The sequence below is a fragment of the Miniopterus schreibersii genome (genome assembly GCF_964146895.1).
Source record: "Miniopterus schreibersii genome assembly, chromosome: 4".
Lineage (NCBI taxonomy): Eukaryota > Metazoa > Chordata > Mammalia > Chiroptera > Miniopteridae > Miniopterus > Miniopterus schreibersii.
In genome coordinates, this window is record NC_138105.1 from 101,666,106 (window position 1) to 101,684,370 (window position 18,265).

Genomic DNA, 18,265 nt, shown 5'->3' on the forward strand with positions numbered 1-18,265 from the left:
CGACCTGGAAAATGCAGGCACACCCTCCGCATGCCTGCTGGCCTCACCGGGTGTCCTTCTAGCGGGCGACAGGCACGGCCAGTAGCCAAGGGCCCAGTCAGATCCAGGGGCTCTGTTCCCGGGAGCAGGAGAGGGACAGGACCCTGGAGAGAGCAGGTCTTTGTCGTGGGACTTGATTGCCTCACTTTCACCTTCAGAGAAGGACTGGAGCCTGGTAGACACTCAAACAGGGCAGCTGGAGTGAGGCTGGTGATCTCGGGCGCCCTGCTCCCCTCTGAGACTGTCAGTGGGGATAACTCGTGCGTATCATGCAGGGTGGCATGGGACCCAGGAGGTGATGCGATATAGTAGCGAGTGGTTAGAGCAAGCACTTGGGAGGGTAGGATTACTGCTCGAGTGGGTGGCACGGAAACCGGGTGGAGTGGATGGCTGCATTTGTTGAGAGCTAGCGATTTTATGAATTAGTTTCTGTTGACATTGCTGCTGTAAAAACCGGTGGGTTCTTAGTAGCATTCTGCCCATGGAGTCAGATCCACGGGAGCCTCTGGCCCCTCTACTTAGTTCTGTGACCGAGGCAGGGGGCCCTTGGTGCTCCTGCGTCACAGCTGTGAAGTGGCGGCGACCACCAACCATCTCAACTACAGGAAGCGTGCATGAGATGACACAGAGACGCGCGCTGGGCATGGGGCGGGCACTTGGGGGGTGTCAGTCAAGTAATAAATGAAAACAGGCCTGCGCTCAGGAAGTTTGGGGTTTCATGCAAGGAGTCAAGCTCCGTCACAATTTAATCAGCCAATGTGTGACATGGCCAGCTGAAAGGACCCGGGAAGGTGGTTTGTGTGGTGACGCTCAGCCACAGGTGTCCCCAATGCTCATGTGTTTCTGTGCTAAGTGTCATTCCGATGAATATTGCTCTCACCCACTAGCTAGGCTCCCACAGATGTAATGAGTTCTGCCTTACCTGCGCCGGCACAGGGTAGTTGTCACAGATGCAGCTTCTGCCTCCAAACTTTGACCTGAGAGGAATCTCAGCCCAGAGGATGCCGCTTGCATCCTGGCTCCGCTTGGACACTTAAATTTGCCGCACAGGCCAACATGTCCTCATCGCCCTGATGGCTCATTGGCAGACAATTGTGAGTACAGGGTCGCACTGTGGCCTCTGGTGGCCGACTGTTCTGTGTGAGGTGACTGCACCTTCTGAGGACCAGAGACGGGGCTCTCAGGTGTTTCACTTTGGCAGCCACTCGAGTGCCCCTCTTTTACATATACAGGTGTCTGCTGCCTCCAGACAGCAGTCTGGCTGCTCCCACATTCAGGCTCGGGGACCCCAGGTCAGCCAGGACGTGGGTGACATGCAGGGAGTGTGAGCGTGTGTGAGCATGTGTAAATGCATGTATGAGTGTATGTGTGGATGTGCATGCATGAGTGTGCCCATGTGTGAATGTGGGTGTGAATGTGCATGCACATGTGTGTTCCCGTCCCCCCTCCTGCAGCAGCTTGGCACTTGGCGGCGTCCCCTGGCTCGAGTCTGTGTGCAGCACCATCTTGCTGAGCCTGGCTCCTAGACCGAGAGCCCTGCCAGCACTGGTGTCCTCACTGGAAGTCCGGCCCCAGCCAGGCTTAGAAGCAGGTATTGCCAAGCAGCTCTGTGTCCCCAGGTCTCCTGGTGCCAGACACAGGAGCCACCGGGTGGGCTCATCCTTCTCTCCCTTGGGACATGGTTGCCGCCGGCTGTCTGAAGAGGGCGCAGGAATTTGTGACCAGGGTGGACGTTGGAGGAGTTCCCGCGCATCCAAATTGAGTTTCTCTATAGTATCTATCATGTGGGAGAGGAACTTGGGTGTGCCTTTCCTTTCTTCCCGCGGGCACTGCTATGCTTGGAGGCTCCGGCTGCGCGCTCAGCTGTCACTGTCCGTGCTCACTGCCTCGGTGACCGTGCTGAGGAGCAGAATCAGCTGGGCACCGGCCATTGTTTCTTGGAGGGAACTGCTCAGTGAGACCAGTGTCCTCCTTGAGACAGTGCCCTGCTGGGGTTTTCTTCATTCCTGGACGATTTATACTTTTGAATCAACAAAGAAAAATGCCATATTGTTGGCTAAGGATGGAATGTTCTGAGCAGGGCTGTATCTCAGGAGTGATATCCAGTCTCTTATTTGTTGTGGCAGTGACTTCGCTGGAAGAGCCTGAGGCTCCTGGCAGACTGGGCGACTCACCTGTATTCCAGGTGATGGCTCAGAGTGAGACGGGCTTGAGAGCCAGCGGCCAGGGTTCATGTAGCAGATTTCCTGCAGAGCCCTGTTGTAGGGGCCACGGGAAGTAAAGACAGGCTCAGACTTGGGATAGCCCCTTCTTTCCAGGAGACGACACCCAATGGAAATGGCCCAGGAGGCAGAGGGGGACGAGCACATTTACAGCTGTGCAGGCGGGGAGGGGAGGAGGGAGGGATCAGGATCTCTGCGTGGAAGGGTCCTTCCACGTTGGTGGGGTTCATGGTCAACCTTCTCGTAATAGCTGGACCCCCGCCAGGAATCCCCACAGCTGACTTCATGCGATAAGCTTTTGATTGAGTCCACCCAGGAGAAACCCTTAGAATTGCAGTCGAGCCTGGTGAACTTTTATGTTCTGTTGGCTTTTAAAACCGTTGTTCCAGGCGAGATCCACACCCACTGGACAATGGGAGAAATCAGATCAACTTGGAGAGGTGACGTTTTTCTGGGTGTGTGACAGCTAAGGCCACAGGCGTGATCACACACCCGCTTGCCTGCCCTCGTGGTTTGTGTGGGGTCCCAGGGACCATGGTGGGAGGCCCCAAGCCTTTTATGGAGCTCAAGTTCCTGGAAGTTGGTGCTGTCTCAGTGCATCTGGGACAGCATTGTGGAGGCCATGCTGGCTATTGGGCCCGTCCTGCTGTGGTGGACAGGCCTCCCCACTTCTCTGGGACCCCCGTCCTGCTCTGGTGGACAGGCCCCCCCCACTTCTCTCGGACCCCCATCTGTGGGCTCGCTGACTGCCTGGAGGCTGCAGCTGTCGTTGCAGGGCTGCAGGCTGTGCTTATGCTGACAGCCAGAACCTCCTAGAAAAGTGAGGACATGTGGGACATGCTTGCCCAGAGATGGTGCAGCAGGTGTCAGACACCTAGAGATGCTGGCTGTGTCCAGTGGCTGCACTTAGATGTTGGCCTCTGAGAGTTGTCACCTGAGTGTGCCAGCCTCGTGGTGCGGGGGGACATTTTCCCTTGTGTGGCTCTGAGAGCCCCCACCTGCCCCATGAGAGAACTACTTAGGGAACCTGGAAGACAGCACACGGGTTTTATTGACAAAGCTGACAGTGCTGCTAGCCACTGTTACTGTTTACAGTTTAGCAAGACTACATGGTGTCCTCACAGTCCCCACTGTCACCATGCGAGCTGGAGTGTCTCGCTGCTGCCCCGGTGTCGCCCTCAGTGTCACTTGCTCTAACGTGTTGCAGAGATGCTATAAACAAGCATAGTGTCCAGATGGGCATCTCGGAGAGCAGTGGTGGCCTGCCCTGGAGAGGAGCCTTTCCAGCCGAGGCGGCCTGAGCACACAGTGTTACTCACCAGGTGTGGGCAAGGACGTTCGGTGTGCACAGCAGGTTATCAGCCAGTGTCCAGCTCAGATCAGCCTCAGTCTTCATTTTTCCCCAAGGGGCAGATTCATGGAGAGCCACCTTGAAACTAAGGTATTCCACCGACAGCGCCCCTCCTTTTGGCTTGCGATGGCCAGCCTCAGAAGTGTCTGCTGCTGCGAGATGCAGTCTGTGCAGAGAGGACGTGAGGGCCATGCTGGTCGCCCGGCCACTTCACCATCCCTGACTGCAGTTGGGAGCACAGGTGGTGGACACAGCTCTGTGCGGGAGCAGTCAGCATTGGGCGACTAGTGCAGGTGCTGAGATCCCGAGGGTGGGGCTTCCAGGCCCGGAGAAGCCTTGGCATGCTCTTGCCCCGTCTGTGCCTTGCCCCGGTGCGGTGTTGAGTGTGCTGAGCGGCTCCTGTCTACGCCACACTGCTGAGCCTCCCCTCAGGCTGCTCGGCACTGTCTGGAACCATGGCCTTCAGGGCCGTGTGACACAGGCGGTTCAGGGTTGACACACTTGTCTTCTGCTCGAGGTACAGCCTCAGCTTGTCTCTGAAGGTCTCCCCGAGGAAGCTGTAAAGGAGGGGGTTCAGGCAGCTGTTGGAGAACGCTGCGAGGTTGACGATGTGGCCGGTTAGGGGGTAGGCGTGGCGGAAGGACTGCTGGCAGGGTGCGGCGCCCGGCTGCGTGGGCTGCAGGAGGTGCACGCTGATGAACACGTTCTCGGGCAGCCAGCAGAGGAAGAAGACCAGCACCACTGCGAAGATCATCCGGAGGGCCTTCTGCCGCCGGGGGCGCAGGCCCCGGTGCCCGTGAGCCTTGACCAGGGCCCGGGCGATGAGCGAGTAGCAGAGCCCGATGATGACGAAGGGGATGATGAAGCCCAGGGTGACCTCCAGCCACTGGATCTCCCTGACGTCCGCGAAGCAGAAGCAGAGGTCCCCGGTGTGCTGCAGGTGCACGGCCGTGAAGGGCACCAGCGTGGCGGAGACGGAGGCCATCCAGATGAGGCCGCAGCTGAGCCGCGCGTGGGGCTTGGTGCGGAACAGGCTGCAGCGCATGGCCTGGGCCAGGGCGAGGTAGCGGTCGAAGCTCATCCACGTGAGGAAGAAGACGCTGCTGTACATGTTGATCTGCAGGAAGAGGGACATGAAGGTGCACAGCACGGCGATGTCGTAGTACTGCTCGTCCAGGTTGAACACCTCGATCAGCGAGTCGGCCACCAGGATGAGGTCTGCCGCCGCCAGGTTGATGAAGTACAGGTCGGGGACGGTCATCTTCTCCCGGGAGCTGACGTTTACCACCAGGATCAGGAGGTTCCCCACAAAGCCGATGGGGAAGAGGAAGATGGTGTAGAGGCAGGAGAGGAAGAGCCCGATGGCATACTGCTGGTGCGCCGAGAGCGTGCCCGTCTGGTTGGCCAGCACCCTGCCGGCAAGTGCGTGGGACAGGTTGAGCGCTGCGGGGGTGCTGTTGTAGGATCCGGGGTCGGTCTCCATGCCAGAGATGGGCGCTCGAGGAGCCTTACCCACACCTCCACTGTGTGCGCCCTTCAGGATCTGCCGCGAGGCTCACAGAAACCCGTCTCAAACAGCAAGTCTGTCTTTACAAAGAAAGGCTCTGCCCTTGGAAGAGAGCCAGACATTTGTCAAATCTGAACCTGGCAGCAAGAGTACTGGCGGCCAGTGGGATCTGCTCTGCACGGAGGAGAGTGAGGGTGCGGCGAGCTCCTCTGCGCTGCCACGCTCCGTGGGCACCTGGAGAAGCAGAGGAGAGAGTGAGTCCTTTCCGTTCCGTTCTGCAGGGCTGGGAGCTTCGGGTCAGTGCCTGGGTGGGTGGGGAAGGGCCTCACTGGAGGTGGTATCATCGTGGAGGGACAGTGGCCACTTGAGTGGAGGCAGAAGATTAAACGTTTTCTCCCAGGGCTCCCAGAGCCGCAGACGGACAGTGAGTCATCCTCACCCCTAGATGCCTCGTTAACGAATAGCTGGCTTGTGAAATAATGAGATTGGGTTTGGAAATCTTAGGAAAACTACTGTCTGTCGGGAGAGGAGATAAAATTTATTTCCGCAGCTGCTGGAAAGAGGAGCCGGCAGGAAGGGAAAATCCCAGCTTTTCTGAAGACGCCTTGTGGGGACCGGAGCAGCCTCTTCTCTGACAATAAAGTGATCAAGGAAATCTGACTTGTTGGCAGCCCTGGTACTAAGTTTAGATGCTGAAAATGAGGCTTTTTATCAAATAAGACAGAATAAAGAGTAAACATGGTAATTGTTTCAGGAAGTACTATCGACCTTTTATTCAGCGTTTGACCATTACTGTCCCACCTAATGTATTTTTGTAATGTTTGTAACCTAGCAACTCAGTAACCTAGGGAGTGGGCAAAGACATCAACCTTTCGGCTTCTGCAGGGCTGGCACCTGTGCTGCTGGGAGGCGTGGGGCGGCTCTGTGGACCTGGGGCCTCGGGTCTGCACTGCACCCAGCTCCCTGAAATCCTCCGTGGGTCAGCCCGGGACAGGGGCCGTGTCCGTGGTACTAAGTCGTCTCAGTGGGGAGGGGCTGCCCTTGGCAGCGAGCACGGCCTACAGCCCACAGGATTGCCCCACCCCAGCGAGGGACCCTCCCGATGGCAGTGGCATGGGCTTGAGAAGCCCAGAGGAATTTGGCTAGTCACAGTAGAGTGGACGTGAACTGTTTTCTCATTCGAGTGTTCATTTTACCCACGAGGCCCTTAAGAGCCGTTTTTCTAAAGTGTCGCCAAACCTGAGTAGACATTCACAGACCTATGGCTTGAAAATACTGCTTTAGGACAAGAGAGATTAACCACGCCGTGGTGTCAGGAGCCAGTTTAACGTGTTAGGTACCCTGTGTTTGGCTGGGCTCCTGCATCTGAGTACAGTCATTAGTTTAGACCTCTATTCCACTTCTTTGTAAAAGTGGCTCAGATGTTTGCTGCTCTTTGTGTATAGAAGTTCTGGGGAACTTTAGACAGAACTTGGGGGGCTTACAGGTGATTGGGCCCACGGTCCACCTGCTCTCTCCCTGTACTAGTCAAATGGGCTTCAGGGAAAACTTTCAACTGATTCCTTCTATCCCGTGTAAGTGGCGTCTCTGGTCCTTGACAGATGCTGCTAGTGGCTTAACGAGAAGGCGCAGGGACTGAGGTGTAAACAGCTGTAGACAGTGCCCTCATGGAGACGACAGGGAGTGTGTAAGCATTAAGGGCGTTAGACGGTCTGATGGCATTTGATTCTGATATCCACTATTTGTCCGGATCTAGAGAAATAAGCCACATTTTTGTCAGGTCCACTAGGTGTGCGTTTTTGTAAAGGAAGATTAATCACCTGTACTTCCTGGGCCAGGCAGGTGCTTTTGTTGAAAGAGTATGGCGGCTGTGCTGTGGCGGGGGTGGCTGCCTGTCCCTCAGGCACCGGGTCCTTGCCGGAACACAGGGTGCAGTCTGGAGATAGCCTGTGTGCTGAGCCTCCCTCTCCAGTCAGGCCGACGTCGTGAGAGCAGAGCTGGGGTTTTCTCCCGTGGAGCACGGCTCTACCTGGAGGTCAGGAGCCTCGTGCCTATGTCCCCAGTTAGTGCCTAGTCTAACCACGTCTGCATCCAGCTGCTACCCACAGCGGGGGACCCAGAACAGACTTACCTGTTCCAGAGCTAGCACCCTGGCCTGGGTCGTGTCTGAGCAGAGCCTCCTGTCCTCCGTGGGCTCCTTGGCTGGCCTCGGGACTGTGCTCATGGTGGGCTGGCCACCCAAGTGGAAGAATGCTGGGGCCCTCCTGGGAGCAGAGACCTGCCTGTCATTGCCACTGATTCCGAGGCAGGTCTCCCGCAGCACAGGGAGCAGCCTTATATATGCAGGCTTCCCAGGGCCGCCCATTCTGCTCTGGACGCTAGACAGCCTCCCGAGAAGGCCAGCGTTAACCCTTTTTTTGCTGGCTTTTTCTTCCCACACAGTGGCAGTGAGCTCAGTCCCACTAAACATTTTCATGGAAGTTCCCAGTTTAACTGCTTCCTTCACCCGCTGATACAGGTGTGTGTGTTTTTAAGTTTGAGGGGATTATAAATAGGTTTTGTTTGTCCTTTAGGTAATAACCCACCATCACTTCTTGAAACTTTAAATATTCTTGCTTGTTTTAGCAACTGACTGGCCTTAAAACTAAACAGTGAATTTTTAGTTTGGAGAATAACGTGTGGATGATACACAGAGACCCTGACTGAGGAGTTCCATAGATATGCGCAGGGAGAAACTTAAACCCAAGAGGTAGCAGGTATCTTGGCAAATAAATGAGGAATTGGAGTCGTTTGCTCTTAATTAGCCACATCTCAGTTCCCCTTCCCTTTGCTCCTGACGCCACCTGTGTGCACCTGTCTTGCAGGTGTTGGTGACAGACCTAAGAGGCCTCCTCCTGCCACGGGCACCGCCCTGTCGCCTGTTGCCCAGTGCTGGCCTATGTGGTCAGGACAAACTTAGTTTGGTTCCCAGCACCCACCTGCTAGTGGTCAGTATTGTACCATGGTCCTGGAGAAGGGCTGGCAGAGCTGCCAGAAGGGCCAATATCCCCAGATGTGTGTGGTTCAGGGCTGCAGGACCCATAGGGCCCGCTTGTGCAGGCTGCTTGCACCAAGTTAGGCGGTTTCGTAAACATTTCATTAAATGGATCTCATCCTTTCTTTCCAGCGTCTTTTCTTACTTTTTTAGTTTGTTGAATCTGGAGGAGGCTGAACTCTGAGTGATCTTTTGTATTACTGACCACGAATAAATCAAGTTGCTGCAGCGCCAGCGCCTGGAGCCTGTGTGCTTCCCAGGGACACAGGCTTGAAGCCAGGGCTACTTGGGCCTGGGCCTGACAGGCAGGGGCACCTCGGTCCCACAGCCCAGGGGCCAGAATGAGGCTGCATGCTTCTTGTTCTGTGTATCAATTGCAGATGAGCTGGGAGGCATTCTATACAGTAGTAACTCACATCTTTCAAAGATGTGTTGGGAAATATACATTTTTCAACAGAGAATTCTATATAAACTTTTTATGGAAAAGCACTAACATCCCAGGTCCTTCCAACTTTGGAAGCCCAGCCATGACCCTGGTGGGTTATAGCTTCCTAAACATCCAGGGCCGTGGACGTGCATGGAGTGCTCCTACTGTAGGCGTCTGGCCAGCAGCAAACCACTGACACGCCCAAGCCACCATTTTGAAAGAAGCCCCGAGAAAGTCCAGTTCCTCTGCAGCTAAACAAATAAGTAAAATGAAGCCAGACCTTGAAATAGCCAAACATCCACTTAAAAATAGCTGCTTGCCATTCGTGCACCCTGGCCTGTCCCCCACTGCTGCCCCAGCGGCAGCTCCAGGCCACTGCACCTTTGCATTTGCCGCTGGGTTCACTTTGGGGGGATGGTCCTGTGGCTGGCTCACCAGTTCTGTGCTTGAGGCTTAGAATCGGCTGAGCTGGGGCTGCCACGTCTTGGGCCACCATCTCGTTGGAGCACTGGGGACTGAGTGACTGTCAGCCCTCACAGAGCTGCTAGTGGGAGGGACGGGCCTGGTTTCGGGGGTTTCAGTCCCTTGGACCCGGTTAAGTCGGCGCGAGTGCACATGATGGGTGGCACACACCAGGCTCTGCCCTGGGGAGCGACCGTCCAGTTCCCTGGGGGTTTATGGGTGAGATGTTCTGGAATGTCAGGCTGAAGACCCAGGGTCCTTGGCCCGGCCCCACCTTATGATCCTCAAGCTGTACCTCAGGGAGAGGCCCCCCCCAGTTGGTTATGGTTTGTCTGCTGTTAAAAATTGGGTAAAACACAGGAGACGATTGTCCTCAGATGTTGGGACGATGGGCAGTCAGGATTTGTCTTTTTAAAGTTAAGGTTTCTAGTCGGTGCCCTTCGGGCCTAAAGAGCCCCCCATGCTATAAAGCCCGCCCTGAGTGTGCTCTGAGTTCTCTGCGGCTCCAAAGCTTTCTCCTCGCTCTGCCCTTGACAAGCTCCTGTCCTCGGTGTGTCCAGTCTGACGCAAGGTGACGGGAACCGGACCAGAGTCATGCCATGCGTTAGGCAGCAGCCCCAGGCCTGGGGCTGGGGTCTGGAAGCCTGGACCTAGCAGCCTTTGGCTTCCGGCCTCCCCGACCTGTCTGTCCACTCCAGGCAGCAGGGCCTCCCCTTGTTTCACATGCAGGGCTCAGTTTAAAGGAAGGACCCCACTGCCAAAGGGCCAAGGTCAGAGCCATCCATTCATTCTCATGGTTGGATCTAAAGTTCTCCTTTAGCTGAAATCACTGGAAGCTCCGGGTCAGATCCAGGCTCGCTGTGCTCTCCTGCTGTTTAACCTGGAGTCAGCCGTTCACAGCAGCCCTGGCACGGAACTGGCCACAATCCTTTGATTCTGAAACCAGCCAGACCTGGGCATCTCCTGTTGTGTTTTTATGAGTTAATTCAGGCCCTTCCACTTCTGGCCACGAGTCACGGGAGGGACCCTGCGCTCCTGCCGTAAACTGTTAAAAATCGGGTAAAACATAGGAGACAACTGTTCTCAGACATTGGGGCTGTGGGCAGTCAGGAGCCCCCACCCCCCCGGTCTCGTCCCAGCAGCCCAGCCTGGTTGCCACCTCAAGGGATAGCACTGGAGAGGAGGGAGCGACCTTGAGAAGGAGCTCCCGAGGGTGGTAGCAGCCTTGGGGTCTTGGGCTGAGTCTGTGCCTGCAAAGCATGAAGATGCTCTGACTGAGCCTGGAATACGGCCTTCTAGAAACAGGACAACCCTGAGCTGCGGGACGCTGGCCCTCATCCCAGCACCAGCTACCCTGCAGGGCACCCCAGAACAGGGAAGCCTGGTGACCAGAGTGTAACAACAGCTCTCAAAAGCACCATTCTGGGCTGCCTGCCCAGGCAAGCATTAGGGCCCACAGAGGAAGACTGTGAGATTCACACACCCAGCAGACTCTGTGTCCAGCATCTAATGAAACACAACTGTTTCATGAGGAGAAGTGGCTTGTGTTCCCTGACTGGCCTTCCTGGGGGGCCGTTCCTGGTGGGGCCCTGTCCACTTCCTGCCAGACCCTCCTGCTTTGTCCAAACACACCCTGCTTCTTGCACGGGTGTGCTGGGAGCGGACACCGTCATGCGTGCCTTAGGGCGAGAGCTCTGTGAGCAGATGGAGAAACACGGGGGAGCTTTGGAAGTATCTAGTGCTTTAATGTGTGTACAGAAGCTGCTGAAATGACTGAGACCCAGTCTCCCTAGGAGGAGCAAAATACACAACCCAGACTGTGGAGTCCTATCCAGCGCTAAAGAGACACGAGCTGTCATCCGTGAAAAGACGTGGGGGGACCTCAGATGTATGTGATGGGAAAGAAGCCGGTTTGAGAAGCTACAGGCTGTGTGATCCCAACTGTATGATGCTCTGGACAAGGCGAGACGGGGGACAGTGACAGACTAGGGGTTGTGGGCTGGGTTGGCGATGAACAGGTAGAGCACTATTTTTACGGCCAGGAATACTCTGTGCCCTCAGGATGGTGGAATGGGTCACTGCACTTGTCTGAACCTGTAGAAGGGCAGCAGGACTGGCCCCGTGTGAACTTGGGTGCTGGGACAGTGACGTGCAGCGTGGCTTGGGAGTGGAACAGAGGCACCATCTGGTGGAGATGGCGATAGTGGGGACTCTCCAACTTCCTCCAGATTTTATTGTGAACCTAAAAATCCTCTGAAAAAGTAAAATCTTAAAAAAAGTTTGAGGCTCTCACGGGTTTCATGGAGCTAGAGATGACTTTTTCTTGCCTCTCTCTTCTGTTCACCAAGAAAACCTCAGCTGAATCCAGCAGGAGCATCCTTTGTGCAGTAAGAGTCATTGTTGTACCTTGTATTTTTGTGTTTCGTATGTGACTGGCCTTTCTGTAGGTACTGTGAGACCAGATGGGGCCTTTGAAACACGGAGCTAGCCCCTGGCTCACCCGGAGCACCTGCCAGGCCATGGGAGTGAGCATTCTCCATGATGCCCCAGTTATGTTCCTGTTCATGGGCCTGTGGGTGATTTCTCAGACCTGCAATGATGACGACAAATTGAAAACACAAAATAAGCCTTCCTCATCCTTGGCACGATTTGTGTGGCCCAGGCCTCTAGCAGCTGAAAGTTAACCAGCGACGGCAGGACGAGATTCTAATGTGGCCAGGAACGTTCTTGAATGATGTCTTTATCTTTGCAAGTCCTTGTCCCTGGGGGGGGGGGGGGGGGGGGGCGCGAGCGGAGAGATGTCAGCCAGCAGGCAGATGGCATGGGTCCCCATCCCCTTTGAGCACTCCTCAGCTAGCTCATGCCCAGCCTGAACAGCTGCCTCACAGGCTCCATGTCCCAGACTTGCAGGGTGTGAGTATTGGTTTGGGTCAAGGTATTGCACGTTTGCACAAATTGGGTTGAATGCCAGAAGCTAGTTTTTAGAAAGCGCCTTCCAATTGGTCCTGTCACTCCCATTGGCAGATTAGAGTTTCAGCAAACGCCGTGCCCCCTAATTGCCAGGGAGGCTTTCTCTCCAGTCCGTTGGGCTGTTTCCAGCAGGTAGGGCTGGACTCAGTTCCCTACCTGCTGTAAGGAGAAGCCGCCACCAGCCTCTCTCCGGCTGCAGGTGTGAGAGAGCTGCCCTAGGAGGGTCTGCAGTGCAAGCCTGCAGGGCTGGTGAAGGAGTAGGGTGGCCAGGGCATTCACGCAGCCCTCCCCGGCCAACACCAGCTCCGCCAGGCTCATGAGCAGTTCATCCTTGGGGGAGCCGATGTCCTGCTGCAGCTTCAGCCTGGCCCGCTGCAGGAGCGCCACAGTGTGGAGGAGGCGGCTGGCGAATGTGGCCAGGGTGATGGCCAGCACCACCCGGTGGGCAGAGTCTGTGTCCCTCGGGGGCGGAGCAGCCCGCCAGGCCCGCTGGATGACCAGCAGGGTGAAGAACGCCAGCTCTAGGATGAGCATGAGCCCAAAGCCCAGGCTGACCTTCACGATTTCATACTCAGGCCAGGCGGTCAGTGGATCCAGCTGGCACAGGGTGGTTCCGTGCAGCTCCCTGGGTGTGCCCAGCAGGGCCACCACTCCTAGGGAGCTGCAGAGGGCACTGCCCCCAAGCACAGCCAGACCCACCGCAGACCTCTGGGCCCCCTTGGTGTCCAGGTGCAGACAGGACGAGGGGCCTCGCAGTAGGAACACAAAGAGCATTGCCAGCTGCACGTACTGAGCGTTGAAGTAGCAGGTGTTGGACAGGAAGGAGAGGGCCGCACAGCTCAGGTGGGTGGTGGCCAGGTAGTCTGGTCGGCTGGCAACGGTGAGGGAGAGCAGTGTCACCAGCACGTTGGTGACTGTGAGGTCTAAGAGGAACACGTCCAGGGCCCCCAGCCTTGCGCGGCCACGAACGAAGGTGGTCAAGTTGAAGAGCCCAATCACCAAGCTCACTGGGACAAACAGAGCCAGGTAGACCTGCACACACCTGGCGATGACGCTTTGCGAAGCGATGACATCCTCCACCGCTGGGGAAACGCGGCTAGGGTACCGGATCCAGGACATGTTGTGGGAGGCCATTTCAGCAGCGCCCCTGTAACAGCACCACAGAGTGACTAGAGTCAGTGGCGGGGCTGGGGCTCCCTCTCCCCCTTCTAGACAGCCCCATCCCTCCCCCCACATCCCATGAGCCTTATGGCTCATAAACGCAGACCTGCCCCGGAGTGCGTGGGGTCAGTCCCCTGCGCGCCAGAGAGTGCAGAGGCCTTTGCCCCCAGGCAGGTTCAGCGGGGTCTGCATGGAGTGGAGCTCTGGGACCTGGGTTTTGAGCCGTTCAGGACATCCTGCTCCTTTCGTTCCGGGCCTCTGCCCCCTCGTGGGACAAACGGACAGAACCTGCATTGCTGCAGGAGGGCGGAGCCCAGTCTGCACCAGTTCTTGACTTTTGAACTCTGAGAAGTTCTGTCGGAGTTTGGCCCCATATACAGGATCCTACTCCTTCTGAGGGGATGGCCACAGCCTTGGCCGCGCCTGCGGGTTGTTTTGCAGCTGAGCTGCACTGTTCCAGGTTAGGGTACTGAGGAACAGCCTGACAGGCTCAAACTTCCAGGCCATCTTTTCTCATGGAAATAATTTTGTTTCCATGTAAATGTCCCCTCCCCCTTAAATTTTAACTAAGTAGGAGGTGAGGCCGGGAGATGGTTGTGCTGTTTATTGAAAGGAAACTGAAGGCAGTAAGATTGGGAGCCTAATTTTGAGGGAATGCTCAAGGATGACCCAGCTCCACAGCCACGCCCATTGTCTATGGGGCCGCAGCCGGTCCCTGCAGGCCTGTGGTCTGTGATGGGCACAGGGCCCGTCCCTGCCCTGGGCCAGGCTGGCAGAGGCGCACAGGGCGACCACAGACTGCAGACACAGAATTCGGAAGGAGCAGAGGTGAACGGCCTGCGACAGCTGGAAGGTTTTGCCCCTGTGTCCCCAGACTCTGCGTTTGGAAGCGCGTTTACCCCACACACAGGCTGTCTGGTTCGTCCTGGGCTCTTCTCACTGTGGTGTGGGAAGTGGCGTGTTGGAGCCAGAGCCGTGTCCCACGGGACTGCCTCACTTGTCCTGTTCCTGGAAGTTTTGGACAGAGCCAGGCCTGATGACGTCACAGTCGTAAGTGAGCAGGGCAGTGACACTGTCTCATCAGGACGGCGGTAACCAGCCTGGAGTAGCCGGCTCGGGGGCACCGGTGGGAATTCCTTCCTCCTCTTGGGTAGCCACTCCGCCCATCTTCACAGAAACCTGCTTCTTCCCTGAACAGGGCCAGGACCTGGGTTTGTGCCAACATATGTGCTCCCACATTGCAATCCTTTGATCCCAGTGACAGCGTCATGGGTGCCTTCTGTGCCTGTCCATGTGTCCGCTTTCTTGTGTCTGATGGCCGTGGGACAGACCGTTGCACTGTGTGATGCCGGTCGTGTGCTCGCTTCATCGTGGCACGTGAACCACTGTACCCATGGGCTGGCCCTGCTCCCCACCCAGGCTTCAGCAGGTACAGCGCCCACGCTGCTGCAGGAGTGTGCGATGTTCTCCACCTGCCTGTGCTTAGGGGATGAGCGATGGCCGGACACTGCACGTTGCAAAATTAAGACTAGTGGCCGGCCAAGAGGAAGCAATTTGCAATGTCCTTTAATTAGGGCAAATTAGAAGACACTTTTGTGAACATTGACAGCCGGTCAGGAAGCAGCGTCAGGCTGCTCAGTGTCCGGTCTCTGCAGCTGGCCAGCATTGCGGGCGCTTCCTGGGGGCGTTCATTGTCAGGGGCCCCTCTGTGGCTGTTGGCTCTGCCATCCCATGTTTTCAGTGCCAGGTCACCCAGCCATTGGAGGGAGATGCGTGTCCCAGACTGGCCTCTACCCGGTGGACAGGTTTGCTGACTGCCTCTCGTTCTGCACCTTCTTCAGAGGCAAGGGCCTTCCTGGGGGAAGGAGGTCCAGCTATACCGTGTGTTCTCCCCCACCACCCTGTGGTGACAGTCCACGGCCTTGTGGGTCCACAGACAGGATCGATGTTCTGGCAGACAGCTGCTGGCCATGCATGGGCTACCTAGACTCTGGGGTCTCAGCTCCATTTACAGTGGGTGCCGGCACAGCTGCTGACAGGGCATGGCCCTCTCTGTCCTCCTCTGTGTGCCCAGTCCTGCTGCGGCCTCTCTTACCCACCCCTGGCTCTCAGTCGGAACAGGCTGGATCCCCCCAGGAGCCGGAGGTGATGCCTGGGGGTGGGCTTGGCCAGCACTTCTGCTGTGCCAGACCACCTGTCTGCTCACTACTACTTTTGGATTTTATTTTGAAAGATAATAGAACAAAATGTGGAGAGCATTTCCTCATGAAATTGTCCCCATCCCGCTCCCCCACCCCCCTGTCCATTCCTGGCTCCTTTGTGTCCTGGGCTTCTCTTTGGCCTTGACAGGCTCCCCCCTCCCCCCCAGCCCCCCAAAAGAGCCAGGGCAGCAGTCACAGGGTTGAGGCGAGGTGGGCTGTCAGGGTTGGGGTCGGGGTCACCTGCTGAGTGTTCACCAGGAGCTCAGCAGTGTTGGAAGCACTCTGTGTAAGAATTCACTCACACGGGTGGACATGTGGGCTCCCTCTTATAGCTGAGGCCGCAGCCCCCAACACGAAATAACTTGCTCAGTTGCACAGTGGAACCCAGGCCTGAACCTGCCCGTCTGGCCCAAGAACCTGCATGTTTTTAAAATTCATGCGCAGCACAGCCTCCTGGTTTGGGTGGGTCCTTCAACCGCATCTGGTCCTGTAAACACCATGCGGGCCCTGTGGCCAGCCCCACCCTCCACCTCAGTCCCCACTCCTGCTCTTATCCCCACATCTGACTTTCCCAGAATGTCCCCACGTGTGGCCTTCGCGTCCGGGGCTCTTCTCTCAGCGCCATGCAGGGAGATGCCGGGGTATGGTCAGAGCCTGTTTCCAAGCAGAATTGGACGGGGGTATCCACACTGGTCTCTACCATTGGAACAGCCTTTGGGCTGCTTCCAGGTTTGGGCTGTCAGAAATAGAGCTTCTGTAATGTCTACACACAGGTTTTTATGTGACACACGCTTGCTTTTGTGTGAGCACCTGAGTGGGGCTGCTGCTCTTACAGAGAGTGTCTCACTTTATGCGCAGCTGTAGGGTCTGCCTCATGCCCAACTAGCCCCTTCAAGGCCTGGACTGCACCTCCATGAGGCAGAGGCTCCCCCCTGAACTTGGATTCCTGGGAGGTGGGCTGAGTCCATAGAGCCTGTGGTCCGTCTGGTGCCAATCTCAGGCCAAGGTCCAGGGCTTCTCAGGCCTCCCGTGAGCCACTCAGCAGGGCTCCTGAGGCCTGGTCCCCAAGGCCAGAACTCCTGAGGCCAGAGCTTGAGAAGTCTGTGTTCTTTACAGCAGCTCTTGGCGGCAGCTCCTTAAATAGTTTTTCGGACTGGTTCTAGGAAGCGTGGTCCCCACCTCACCCGGGATTGTGTTCCCAGACCTAGAGTGCCGGCCCAGTGATGGATCAGGAGTTCCTATAGGGCGGGGTGGGGGGTTGGGAGGAGGGCTGGCCTGTGGCGGGGGTGCCAGTTTCCTGCGGTTGTAGGTGCCCCCTCCTCCTAAGGTTCCTCCTCATGCGCGGCCCTGCTGTACGCTCACCACTTTTGGTTGCAGGCCTAGGTGACGTGGTTGAGTTTTGCATCTGGGGGGCTCTGCCCCTTCCATTCAAACTGGGTTATCAGGTGTCCCCTTGCTTCCTTAGTGGGTGAGGGGTTAGCGCTGTGACAGTGGTTACACCCCCTCCTGTGGGCTTTGTTTCTGAATCTTTTGCCGTCATGGGTCCTCTGTAGTCCTACACTGAACCCAAGAGAGGCTCACAAGTTGTTTTTTGGTGCAAAAATCGAGTAAACCTGTGAGGTCAGGATGCTCCCTGGTGACTCTGCCATGTCCCCTGCTAGCTGGACAGGGCATGGCCCCCCAAGATCCCCAGCAAGCATGTTGTCACTGTTGCCCTATGGGTTGTCTAGGGAGTTGTCGTTCTCGGCTCCACCACCTAAAGGCCCTCAGCACACAGCCAGGGCTGTGGTCACCTCTCCATTACCACCTCACAGCCTGAGGGCGGACAGGGGGACAGGGTAACCGTGTGGGACACTTTACCTTCGGCCAGAGCCAAATTACAGGGCAGGACTGTGGGGCGGGGTGCCAGCCTCCCTCTGCCAGTTCCTCCCTCACTTCCTCATCCCTCTGGCAGGATCCGCTCTTTTAGGCTCTTTGGCGCCTCTGGTCTTGGCTCTGTCAGTGTTTCCAGGGCAGCCCCTTGCTCCGAGACTGGGAGCCGAGCAGCCGGATGAGTCACAGTGTCGGCCATATGTGGCCAGCCCTGGCCAGCATTACGGTGCTGTGGCTGAGGTCAAGGTGGCATCCAGCGCTTTTCTCTCGGCATCACGCATGGGGACGCCGTGATGTGCGTGGTCAGAGCCTTATTGCTGAACAGTATTGGGCTGTGTGGGTGTCCCTCACTGGTCTATCCATTCGCTGAGTGACATTTGAGTTACTTCCAGGTTTGGGCTCCGCACCCCCACGCTGTAGAAAACCCAGGCCCTCTCCACAGCCAGGGACCATTGCTGCGTCCGTGCCCCTGAACACCATGGGATCCAGATGTGCTCTCCACACCTCTGCCGAGGATGCACCCCAGTGGTGATTCATCTGGGACGACGACAAACCTTTCTTGGCTCTGCGTTTGGGAGGCAAAGCTGGACTACTGGTCACCTTTTTTGTACGAGGAGGACCTGAGCAGCCTGCTCCGCCACCTTGGTCCAAATGCTAGGAAAACACATTTCTCTCTTAGTGGAACCAACCTGTTGTATAAACAAACTGCTGTCTTCAGAGTAAAATTTCGAGCAGCAAAATCGATCCAAGTCTCCCACCGATTAAACACCATAACCCAGAGAGCGGAGGGGGTGGGAGGGTCCGCTGCTTCCCAGACCACACTCACCTGTGCACCGTGCCCTGCTCCGTCCCTGCTCCAGCTCCGGCCTGTCCTGCAGAAGGTCCCCCAGGCCCGTCTCCCTACTCCAGCTTCACCCTCTCCAGCTGCTCTGAGGGCACAGAAAGCGGACAGGCCCAGAAACCTACAGTGTGTAAGGAAAACAGGAATTCGGGCTTAATTCAAACCACACACTGCATTT

At 56.7% G+C, this 18,265-nt stretch overlaps 3 protein-coding genes across 5 annotated transcripts in view; 1 reads left to right on the plus strand and 2 right to left on the minus strand.

Annotated features, from left to right (window-relative positions):
• CHLSN (cholesin) overlaps window positions 1-18,265 on the plus strand; it is a 72,157-nt gene that overhangs the window by 15,983 nt on the left and 37,909 nt on the right. The gene's annotated exons all lie outside the window — the stretch shown is intronic.
• On the minus strand, window positions 750-7,433 carry GPER1 (G protein-coupled estrogen receptor 1). Of its 2 annotated transcripts, XM_081133903.1 has the most exons (3): window positions 7,251-7,433; window positions 6,940-7,148; window positions 3,297-5,353 (listed from the first exon to the last, which is right to left on the minus strand). In XM_081133903.1, the coding sequence occupies exon 3, from the start codon at window positions 5,093-5,095 to the stop codon at window positions 4,016-4,018; it is 1,080 nt and encodes a 359-aa protein (XP_080990029.1). In that variant the 5' UTR covers window positions 5,096-5,353; window positions 6,940-7,148; window positions 7,251-7,433; the 3' UTR covers window positions 3,297-4,015. The 2 variants fall into 2 exon arrangements, with proteins under 2 accessions (XP_080990028.1, XP_080990029.1); XM_081133902.1 differs by lacking the exon at window positions 6,940-7,148 and having other exon boundaries at window positions 750-5,353; window positions 7,251-7,431.
• Window positions 12,090-18,132, minus strand: LOC308555528 (uncharacterized protein). Its single transcript, XM_081133904.1, has 2 exons — window positions 18,073-18,132; window positions 12,090-13,159 (listed from the first exon to the last, which is right to left on the minus strand). The coding sequence occupies exon 2, from the start codon at window positions 13,144-13,146 to the stop codon at window positions 12,157-12,159; it is 990 nt and encodes a 329-aa protein (XP_080990030.1). The 5' UTR covers window positions 13,147-13,159; window positions 18,073-18,132; the 3' UTR covers window positions 12,090-12,156.